Source organism: Oryzias melastigma, linkage group LG17, assembly GCF_002922805.2.
Source record: "Oryzias melastigma strain HK-1 linkage group LG17, ASM292280v2, whole genome shotgun sequence".
Classification (NCBI taxonomy): Eukaryota; Metazoa; Chordata; class Actinopteri; order Beloniformes; family Adrianichthyidae; genus Oryzias; species Oryzias melastigma.
Window position 1 is genome coordinate 13,289,423 of NC_050528.1, and position 11,987 is coordinate 13,301,409.

The 11,987-nt window shown below is 40.1% G+C and overlaps 1 protein-coding gene across 3 annotated transcripts; it reads left to right on the plus strand.

Annotated features, from left to right (window-relative positions):
• Positions 1-1,486: 1,486 nt before the first annotated feature.
• Positions 1,487-10,723, plus strand: si:ch1073-184j22.1 (erythroferrone). 3 transcript variants are annotated; one of them, XM_024268883.2, is made up of 8 exons: positions 1,487-1,890; positions 2,856-2,972; positions 3,508-3,622; positions 6,448-6,575; positions 7,971-8,082; positions 10,115-10,196; positions 10,279-10,357; positions 10,429-10,723. In XM_024268883.2, the coding sequence occupies exons 1-8, from the start codon at positions 1,720-1,722 to the stop codon at positions 10,525-10,527; spliced, it is 903 nt and encodes a 300-aa protein (XP_024124651.1). In that variant the 5' UTR covers positions 1,487-1,719; the 3' UTR covers positions 10,528-10,723. The 3 variants fall into 3 exon arrangements, 2 of the variants coding, with proteins under 2 accessions (XP_024124651.1, XP_036072212.1); XR_004949455.1 differs by lacking the exon at positions 10,429-10,723 and having other exon boundaries at positions 1,504-1,890; positions 9,578-10,196; positions 10,279-10,346; XM_036216319.1 differs by lacking the exons at positions 10,115-10,196; positions 10,279-10,357; positions 10,429-10,723 and adding an exon at positions 9,043-9,561 and having other exon boundaries at positions 1,504-1,890.
• The last annotated feature ends 1,264 nt before the right edge of the window (positions 10,724-11,987 follow it).

The window sequence follows — 11,987 nt, forward strand, 5'->3', positions numbered from 1 at the left end:
AAACCAAATTTAAATTAGTCCATCAAAAAAGGCTCAAAAGGTCAGAGGTCATCCACTGAAAGTGATCTATTGTTTACTTATCAAAGTGGTATTAAAACACAGAGAAAATAATGTGGCTTCACTGGAATCATCAGAAACTGGATTACAAAATTTTGAGTGAATCTAGTGTGGTTTTTCCATCTGTGAAATTATGCTTTATTAAAAAATGAAATAGAAAGAAGAAGTTTCCCTATTTGAATAAAATGTAAATCCGCTCAACTCCTCTGACCTGAACTTTGTTGCCATAGTCAGATTATGAAGTGTAGGTCAGTGTTTGCCCTCATCCTCAGACACTGTGAGAGTGTGTTTCTCCTTGTGAACGCCCTAAAGATAAAGGGGGTGTGGTCTGCCAGCGTCCAGATGATGAAAGCTCCTCGTGGGGTTGCCATTTAGATGATGAAAGGATCTGCGTGACGCTGATAGAGACTCACTGCATTGTTGCATCACTTCTGCTGAGCAAACATGTTCAGATCTGAAGAGTTTGCCCTGAAAATATCAACCGTAGCATCTGCTGACAGTCACAGAATGACACCCTCCTGAAAAAAAAAATGATGTTTTTTTTTACTTAATCTCTGACTTTTTTAAATGTGTGTCATCATGGTAAAGAGAGGGTACGGTCTCTCACTGGTTCTAAGGTGAAAAAATCGAGTCCAAAATCGGACTGGTGTTTCCATAACAAGTTCGCCATGATGGCAGAGAAATGGAACACTCATGCTTGTTTGATACTTTATTACAGTTTAGTGAAATTTCATTGGTTTAAACTGCAGCCAAGTTGAACGCAACAACATACCATTCATCATTAATAGGTCAATACAAGGTGGGCTTGGGTTTGAAAAATATTGTTTTCTTTATTCCCAAAGAAATTCAGGAAATGTAGTTTTATATATTGCTGCTATGATCTATAAACAAATACATCAGACACAGACAAGCCAAACATATCGTGGTTATATGAGCCAATCACTTTTACTGTGGGAGCTACTTTGTGTCACAGGGACAATTTGCTGCAGATCTAAAGATTGTAGATGTGTAAACATCTACAATTAGTCACATAAAAGTTAAAATACAAAAGATCATTGGCTTAATATATACTTGTTTATTTGAATTATTGGAGTTTGCATGTTTAAGTAAATAAATAATAAAGTGACATATACTTTCAGTATCATTTACATTACTTTTTACTCAAGTAAAATATTTGAGTGCTGACGGCAACAAAAGAGGAGGAGCGGGGAGTGATGAAAGGCATAGGAAAAAGTGCAAACAGAAAAAGACAAATGATGGGAGAGAGGATAAAGCAGAGAGACAGACAGGCGCTGAGGAGACACCGCATGAGGAGTGCAGACAGACGAGTGACGGCTTCAGATCCACAGAGAGATAGAGGGGAAAGGAGGAGCAGGAGGAGAGGGAGGAGGAGTAGAGGGAGGGGATAAAAGTGAGGTGGCTGAGCAAAAACCCTCAAACTGAGGAGGACAGAGCTGCAGACAGACGGGGAGGCAGAAAGGACAGACTGTTCAGACCTGAAGGAGTTCACAGGAAGATGAGGATGTAAAGCTGCAGAGGACAAAGACCCACCAGAAGTAACTCAGAGGTTCAGAGAAGAAACAAGAAAGGTGCACCATGGGAACTGCTCACTTCCTAAAGACCTGAACATCTTTACCCTCAACTTTATCCGAACCCTCCAGTATGTCGACTAGATCTCCCCCAGGAAAGAGGGGTGGGGTGTCGGGGCTGCTGAAGCTCCCTCTGCTCCTGGGACTAATGATGTCCATGAAGATGGTGGTGGAGGCGCAGACACGCAGCGAGGAGAACCAGGAGCTCATGGAGGAGGATGACCCCTTCAGCGCTGAGATGCTGGTAAGACTTCATTTAAGAGGTGTGTCCTCCCAGAGGGTCAAAGGTCAGCAGCTGACCTGATGTGCAAACAGTATAAATGAAATGTTTCTATTAGAGAAGTTTGTCCTTCCTATTACCACACATGGTGTTTGATGACGTGAAGGATGCAGAAGTGTTTAATTAGTGCCAATTTGCTAAATCAAATCAAGCAATTGTTTTAACTCATTTCAGTCCAAAACCATTCCCATAAATCCATGATATCTTTCATGTATACTAATAACTAGTGAAAGTGACCAAAGGATTACAGTGAGTGAAGAGTTGTAAGTAAAATCCCTGCATATCCAGAGAAAGCAAAAGGGGACAACTGATTAGAAAGAAAGCTCCAACAGAACCAGACTCTGTAAGTGGTGGACATCTGCTGTGATGGTTAAAGTTTTAGAGGTCAGAAGAACACATGCAGACAAACACTGGAATATCTGTTGTAAGACAAAAGAAGTGATAAAGGTAAATAAAGATAAAGATAAAGATTCAGGTAAAACATGTCATCTCAAAAGTTTAAAGTGTTGTCAGGAGACCTTAAAAAAAGGTTATTATATTTAATTACACTTAAGTATAAGTATATTATTTCTACTATAGACCATGTATGTGAAGTGTACAAAATACTTCTTGAGAATCAATTAGAATATTTTAAGTTTACAATGTATAGCTAGTATATAAAAACTTCACCTTTACTATAGACTAAATATATTTGTAATACACTTGAATAAACTACTTTTGCTCAGGGTAGAAAGGATACTCACTGACCAAATAAAACACTCAAGCTAGTTTAGCACAGAAATGACTGATGAGCATCATGCTTCTTGTCAGCTTCAGCAGCTGCCTTGAGGAAAGTCTGAGCTCTAACTCCTGCATTGGAACTCACTCTCGACTCTGTTCATAGATCAGAAGAGCTCTTGAACAGCACTGCTCTGCCTTGTGTCTTCCAGGAAACGTCGTCCTCAGAAGTGTCCAGACTTTCTCCACTCAACTCTTGGCTGCTCTTCAGAAAAAACTCCAACAAAGGAGAAAACCGGAGAACCAAAGGCCCCAAGAGAACCTCCAAGGTAAGTTTATTCTGTGATTCCACAAATGTCACACACGTCAAAATTAAAACGGTCTTTGCTCTGGCTCAGGACTGCCTCATGTTGGTGTGGAGGGAAATGGTAGAGCATTCGGATTTGTATGACGTTTGTTTGACAGGCTGCCAGTGTCTCTCTTGATGCTTTCTTTGTAGATGAAGCATATCTCTGTTAGTGTGAGAAACTGAAGTCAGATCTTTCAGATTTTCCTTGAGCATTTAGCTGTCCTTTCCTTCCTGAGTGTAAAGACATCTCTTGAACTTTCATCACTTTCATTATGATCTGAGCTCCCATCCCACAGTTGTCTGAATGTCTCATTTGATAATTTTGAGAACTGTTTCTGACAAAGTTTGAGGACAAATGAGCCTCAAGATCCACTACAAATTCTTTAAGACCAGCAGATCTGTGTGGCTCTAAGATTCAGTACTCCACAATAGATATTTGATCATTTGGACATGCTTTGAGATCTCATTCAGAACATTGAAGCAAACCATTTTTTCCTTCAAATGTTCCTCTGCAGCATGGCCTTCCAGGACCTCCAGGCCCTCCAGGACCTCAGGGACCCCCGGGGCTACCTGCTCCCCTCCTGCCACAGCAGCAGGAGCTCATTCAGGAGCTGCAGCTCAAGCTGAGAGGTGAGAACATGCTCGTGTCCGGGGATGGCTCAGCTGTCAGTTCTACAGCAGCATTAGTTTTAGAGAAGAGGAGAGGCAAAAAAAAGAACAGTTTGAGTTGACTCAGAACAAACGCGCCTCATTTTCCCATCATTCATCCTGCTGCTGTTTTCTGTTCTCATGTTAGATAAATACTGCTGTGTGCGTATGGGGGTGTGTGGAGGCAGGCTGTCTGAGTCCTTAATAGGGGTAATTTTGTGGAGCGTGGATGTGAGCTGGCTCAGCCGCAAGATTCCTTACATTCCTGCTGACTGATGGTGCGTCGTTCCTGTTTCTGTGTGAATCTGTTTGTTCCTGCATGTTTCCATTCGGCGGTTTCTCCGGAGTCCCTGAATCCTCACGGATGAAAACACTGTAATGAATCATTAAACTACATGTTTGAATGACAGCATCGATCTTCGGTCTGATCCAGGCGTCTACACACATCACCGCTTTCTGTCGGGCCTTGGAGGGAGCTACTTTAGCTTTTTGTTTTCCTAGCATCTCTAAATCTTACCCACAATCCTTTTGTAATGTATAACACTTTCCGACAGATTAAAGGACACATTTCCCTGAAAAAGAACAATCTGATTTGGAAAATATCTGTCCTGTTTTTGTATAAGTTTTAGTTTAAAGCTTAAGCAATCACACAGAAAACACACTCTAAAAGGTTTTTCAATGTAAACAGTCCTCCTGAATAGTCAGATAATTTGCCTAACCTGCAGATGATAACCGTCATTGTGTCAAATTTCATCATCTCTGCTTTTTCCTATTACCTCTGATCAAGGGTGTACCACAAGGTTCCATTGTTGGACCGCAGATATTTACTACTCATGTTAAACGTGTTGGTCAGAGTTTTTCAGATTAAATGTTTTAATGTTTTCATTCATGATGATGACAATCTTCTTAACCATCAAAATCAAAGTCTATTTTATAAAGCTGAGAAGTTTAAAAACAGTATCCATGAAAGTTATTAACCTGATTTCTGTGTGTTTTTTGGGAGGTTGATGCAAAATTACTTGAGGTTTTAAAAGAATCACTCCAATGAGATTCATGTTTTTGGTGTTTTTTTACATGTTTTTTTTCTTAATATGGGGGATATTAGGAAAATTAAGATGAAAATTGCCTTTATGAGTATTTCTTTATTCAAATTGTGGTGAGTCGAGACCAGATAAAAAAAATTCTGTAGAAAAAAGCTTGTAGCAGGGACATAGGTGCTACAATAAGCAGGCCACAAGTTCCCTTCCAATACATTCACTTGTTAACAAAAATATCCATGTGCTTCTTTGCTGTTCTTGTCTGACTTGGTATTTGGCTCAAAACTGTACGACTGGATAGTTCCACTATTGCTCGCCATTGTTGTTGCATCAGTAATGTTATCCTGTAGGCTAACGGGAAAGAGAGTAAACAGATTGATGATGGGAAATGGGGCCACGCTCACTTTGTGCCAATAGTCCTACCCACAATTTAGAGGCAAATTTCTAATGAACTCCTGGCACTTTGCAAAAACCTTGTCCTAGAGAAGGACAACATTTTCTATTTTGGCTAAAAATGGCATAATTATAAATAACAAACCACTGGGAACGATTTTACAATAGATCGTAAGATGAAATGGTACTTCAAATTTTATCTGGGCAGGGGATCGTCACAGGGTGACCCAGACTCTGGCCCCCTAGTGTCTACATGCAATAGTCAGGCAGTGGTATGGAGGATCTTACCTAGGTACTCCACACTGGATTCAGCTCAATGCGCCCGCTGGGAAATGAACCCTGGTTTCCCAGGCGCACGTCGTGCATGCAGTCAACTGAGCCGTCCAGACGCTTATATCACCACAGTGGTTGCTTTACTGGAGCCCTGTGACCACACATGTAGAGGGTTAGCTCAAATATTAGCATGGGTTTTAAGAGGTTAAAGCAGAAACTGAATGTGAACAGAGTTTTTTTTCTGACCTAAAAAATTAATTATCACTAATATGTGTGAATTTGGACATGTTCAAGATTTCCACAATTTTTAGAAAGTTCATCAGAAAGGTTTTATATTTTTTCAGCAAAAAACACAAAAAAATCTTTATTTTTGTTTCTCAAACAAAACTGAATGTGAGCCTCTACATTTACATTTTACTTTATTCCACAGATTATATTACAGATTAAGTCAAAATTTCTTCTGTATTAATGAATTGCATTTATTGTTGTTGCACCAAGTACAAATCCAACAACATTTCTCAGTTGATGTCAGAGTTCAGGAAAATCAATCATAAAACATTTTTTTTATTCACATGTTAAAGACAAACTTGTGTGTTTCAAGACTTCTTAAGAACTTCATGGCTCCACACTAAGTCCATTAGTTTTCTGGAGGTTGTAGAAACAAACTGTGGTCTGAGCTACGTTTGATGTTGCAGAGCTTTATTAAACCTCTCCATCAGTCTAATGGCTCTGACTTTAAACTTTAAGATTAAAATAAATACCACATTTTAAATCATTATTTAATGACATGAAGGGTTTCTGCAGAGTCTCTGAATCCAGACTTTTTTTTCCTTCACCACAAAACCCCTCTGCATGCCCCCCACCCCCCGTCCCACCCCATCTGAATAAAGGTGTCTCTGTCTAAAGTCAAAGTGAAACCTCAGAGCAGCTGAAAGTCAGAATTTCTTTCAAAACTGAGACCAAATTTACCCACAATTCCCAGGAACAGGCTCCTCCTGTGTCTGAAACTTGCTGTTTACGTCTGCGTGCTCTGGAGGCTACCAGCCAAAACACACTTTCCTTATGAAGTCATTTTCCTCTCCACCCCCCCACTCTTCTTCTTAGACATGTTGGGTGGGGAGTGTTTGCAGTGTGACCGTCCTCCTCGGGTCTCCACCTCCTTCTCCAGTCGCCTCCTGCAGCCGCTCACTGTCCCACGCCGCAGCCTGCAGGAGCTGCAGCCCTTCAGCAGAGTAAGTCACACGCACGCCCCTCAGTCAGTCCTCTGAGATCCAGATCCAAACCAGCAACCGCAGACCATAGAACATATGCTCACACGATGGAGCAGAAGTCAAGCAAATTCATCGTATCTACTCTCTCATTCCTGTACATTGGACTAGAGCCTTGAAAAACAAGACTCTTTTAAACCTTCGCTTTAATGTAGCTAGTTTTATAAATTGTGCAAACCAGCCAATCTCAAAGTGAAAAATTGTTCAAATGGCGTATACATCTATAGTGCTCTAGAACCTTTATGGAAGACCCATTCCCCCACACACACATTCACACAATGACGGCAGATTACTCTTAACCCTAATAATTGTGTGCCCTCTCAGTTCAAACAATCCTGCATTCATGAAAACTGTCAGTGTGAGCTTCTCATGAGGGATTTCATTCCTTTCCTCTTTGCATAAATCTTTGCGTTCAGAGTTTAAGGTTATAAAAGAGATTTAATCCTGACTTTGACCAGGACTTCCCATCATTCCATTCAGATGTGGCCCTTAGTCTGGACCTTTGGTCTGCTTCAAAGTTCTTCTGAATTTTGGAGAACGGTCTCACCCCTGCCAAGAAACGACTAATCAAAAATGTTGTCTAGTTCAGATGGGTTCCTGGTTTCCCAGAAGGAGAAATTTAGGGATGCACCACATTGGATTTTTTTTTATGATATCCAATCTTTTTAACTTTTGGTTAAATAAAAACATTTAAACCAGTCTGAATCAAATTTTAATCTCCTCCATTCCTCTTTTTGCCACTTTAAATATGTTGTGCAATTCTTAATTACAGTATTATAAGGAAAGGTGCAATTTCTGTTTTTTGATTTTTTCTTGCACTGTAAGTTTTTGTAAATATGTAAAATATTTAATCTCTTTTTGCTTGTACAAAATACTCTATTTTTATCTGTAATGCTGCAACATTGAAATTTCCCCACTGTGGGACGAATAAAGGATTAGCTTATCATATATTTTATCTTACAACGAACATACTGATGTGTTCAGGGTTACCATGGGTATGCGATTGTTGCAGAACTTTTAAATGACAAATTTTCTACATTTTCTAAACCCACTATATCCTTTTATGGGGTCACTGCATTGCCAGAGCACTACTCCTAGCCACTGTTGGGCGAAGACGGGGTACACTCCTGGAGAGATCGCCAGTCTGTTGCAGAGCACTGATAAAATTATTAAAATCTTATATTATTTGATGCTCATTATGATCTTTTTATGATCTTTTGGTGCATCCAAAAGATCATAACATTTTTTAAAAAGCTTTTGAAGCTTATCTGTAATCATTTTAAGGAAAAATGATGCTTAAAGGACAGCTTCTCTTCCATGACTAGTAGGTCTGAGGATGGTTTCTTTTTGTGTTTGCAGCCGTCAAACTCTGAGCAGAACCTCCAAAGGGGTCCGAGCTTCGACAGCAGCACCGGCCGATACACGGCGCCCGTGTCCGGCTTCTACCAGCTGACTGCCAGCATCCTCATAGGTTTGTAAAAGCAGCTGACATGCAGACATCATCAAAGGTTGGTCAGGAAGCAGACATTATCGGGGGAATTTATTTTAGCATGAAATCTATGGAAGACTTTAAAAAATGATAATGAAAACAGAGAAAATATTTGATTCATTCAGTACTTTCACTGTTATGACAATCAGAAATAAAAATATATATATATTTATACAGTACCACACACATGATACATTGAATCCATTAAATAAAGTTTGATGAAGTGCTTAAAAGGAAGCAGGAAAAAACACATTAAAATAATACCACCCCTTTATGTTTAACTTAGCTTTTTTACAAAGATGCCATAATAAAAGACATGACATCTATGTGAGTCCAAGTGCAGTTTATTTAGTACATGTGCAACAATAAATATTATTAAAATTAAGAAACAAAAATGGAGTGTTTATTATCATCAGAAAACATTTTCAGAATTCCAGGAATAATTATCAGATGTCAAGTTGCAAAAGTGTAGTATGACTTATTGAATATTATAAGAGAATACACCCTAGTATTTAGAATTAGTTTGAAAACCCAGTTACCTTCAGGGCTCTTCAACTTTGTATTATAAAACAATAATTTATTGGTTCATTTTATTAAATTTATGTTTACTTTTATGTTGTTTGAGCTCAGTATCTAATTCCAGAGTTCAGTGCCAGTACCCCTTCAGTGTCTTTCCTTGCTTTAATAAAGCTAGTTTGTGTTTTTAAATTTGTAAACCTCATGATGATTGCTGATTCATTAGACTCCCTTCTCCTGGTTAGGGTTATATACATACAGAGAAATACTTTTAGACTTAAAAAAAAGTCTCAACCTGTTGTTCTGTTGAGCTCCTCTCCAGTTCACAGGGTTTCTCCCCATTATTTTGGTGATTCTGGAGTGTATAGCTCCAGGTCATCCACTTGTTTCTCAAGTTCAGCAATCACATTGTCTTTCTGCTCGTAGCTCCCCACCTCCTCCATCAGCTCCAGAAGTTGCTGCTCCTGGATCTTGATGACTGTCACATCCTCAGCCAAAAAAAATCAAGCAATCATTTGATGTTTTCCACTTCATCCCTCACTGGGCTTGGTCAGGAATCCTTATTTGGAGCTGGAACACTAGAATATAAGAACATATTTCTCCTGATTCCAAGAGAAATCATCCTCACATCTGTCAAAAGCGAAGAAATCCTGATACTGAAGACGTGTGCCTCGTTTCAGTAATCTTTAAATCTTTGACAGAAGATTCTTAATTTCTGGAGGACAGAGACAAACTTCACAATTGTCTTCAAATATTCTGCTTTGTGAAGAAATCTATTCGGATCACCAGCATCATCTCAGACTCAGCATGACTTATCATCATGCTCCCTAATCCCATGCATATCTCAAGTGTCCTCGTTCAGCATCTGAAGGAAGCATCTCGGTCTGGTTTACCACAGTAACAAGAATAAATATTAACTTGAACTTTGAGGGTAAATCAGCAAAGCTTGACCTTCTCACAGCTGTTGGAGATTACTGGGATTCACGAAGGAACGACTGGAATCTGTCGGAGAATAACATCCATGTGTGGAAACGTGCCGATGGAAGAATGGGATCTCATAGCAGGAAAGTGTTTTAGAGCCAGCAAAGTCACTAGCATCTGTCCACCAGAAACACCAGAATTTACCCAATTGCATTTCAAAAGAAGTTCATCAGATTTTTTTTTTTTTTTTTTCCTTTAGCATTTTCATTAGCATGTACAGTTGCAATCTTTATCTTTCATCTTGGACTCGCTGTGGAGCTAAATCTTCAGAAATTGTTAAATTCTGTTTAGGTTTTTGGCAACAACATTAGCATTGCGTTTGAATCTTAACTGTCTTTTGATTTTACTTACTTTTAAGCATCAAAATTAGAATTTCTTGTCATTATTCTAATTTTTTAACCTCACTATTACTGAATTTTCTGAATTATTTTAGCGTATTTGTCCCGTAATCATCCCTTCATTCCCTTCATGGTGCAAACAAAGACAGTTCCTTCACATCGCTGTGGTTCTGTTTCAGAGTCGGGGGACCGTCTGCAGGTCCGGCTCAGAGACAGCGTGAGAGCAGCAATCTGCATCGAGTCTCTGTGTAAAAGCAACCTGTGAGTGCTGCCCCCCTCTGGCTCATACTCAGCACTGTTACACAATGAGACACACACAGAAACTCACATGTGTGCTTCTCAGCTCTGTAGAGTCAGTAACGGCTGTCGCTGCTGCTGGAGGAACATTCAGCGTCTTACTGACAGGAACCCTCTACCTGCAGGTAAGCTTCTCACCTGTATGACGTCACATGGAAACAGACAAAACGGTGACATGTTGTGTTGCTGTCTGCAGGCCGGGGAGTATGTGTCTGTGTTTGTGGACAACGGCACGGGCTCAGCCATGAACGTCCTGCAGGACTCGTTGTTCTCCGGGATTCTCCTGGGAGTCTGATCCAAAGATTCTGATCCAACGGCTGGTTCTGGACCAACAGTCTGGATTGCTGAAACTGAAGAACTGAAGAAAACAGAATCAGATCAGAACTCTTGGATCCACAAAGAAAACTTTTAAAACCATCTTTATAATTTTTTTATGAATATTTATTGCCAATAAAACTTTTGTACCCTCTGTCACGGGTCGACACACTCTACTTCTCTGTCTGACATTGTAGTTTGACCTGACAAGATGATTCCTCCGTTAAATCCTTTCAAAGTTGGAGCAAATCCTCCGACTGGCTTTGACACAAGATGATGGACTTCTAGTAATGTTGCTCCAGGAGACTGACGAGGTCCATTCCTCTCTGGGACAGCTCCATGCACTTGTCCAGAATAGGTGGGGACCAGTTCCTCTCAAATGAGGGGATTTTCATCGGATTATTTTGTCATGGAGACAAACTGGACCTCGACCAACCTTCAGAACCAGCTTCAGGAAGCAAAACTCCACCTCCTGCAGCTCTTCATGTTTCATCTTGTTGAGTGCAGACCCACAAGCTTCCAGTGCTGCACACAAGCAAACCACAGAAGCCTTGGTGACATCATCACGCTTGTAAAGCGGCGCCTTGTGTTTGGCGTTGATCCCAGGGGCATGCGCTCAATTCCTGTATGAGGTGGAGCCACAGAGAATCCAGGGTGCCAGACATCCACAAACACACACACACACAGAGGAGAAACAAAGAGCGTTTTCATTTTATCTTCAGTATTTTTAAATTTGGGACAAAAAGTGAAATGGGTGCCCATTCTGATACATCCATTTGTACATACAAAAAATCCATGAATGTCTTTGTTTTCCTGGTCTGAGCTGGAATCTGGATCAAACTGTACAGATGGGAAACTATAATATTGCTACAATATCTTTGTTGCACGCTAATGTTAGCTTGAGGGTGGGAAATGCTGCCAGCTTTCTGGAGAGACTAAACAAAGATTTCATGAGATATCAGCGTGTGGTGACATCACTCCAACAGTCCTGCCCATAACTCTGAGGTGAATATCAAAAGACCTCCTGTCGCTCTGCAGAAACTATGTCCTAGAAAACAAGTTTTTAGATTGTACCTAAATCAGCAGAATCATAATGAAAAGACCACTTTAAATAAATTGAAAACAAATAAACTATAGTTGAAGTAGGTCTTCAAAATGCTTCACAGAGCTTAAACCTAATATATATATATATATATATATATATATATATATATATATATATATATATATATATATATATATATATATATGTAGTAAAGCCGTGAGCCGCCGTCGCTGCCTGCCCCTACGTACCATCGCCGCCCTCGACGCCCACTTTTGCCACAAGCTCACCTGCTAAGCAGCCACTATGCCCCCCAAAATTCCCCCCTTCTCTTTCTGTATAGCTCAGGGGTCTCAAACTCGCGGCCCCCGGGCCATTTGCGGCCCGCAGGATGATAA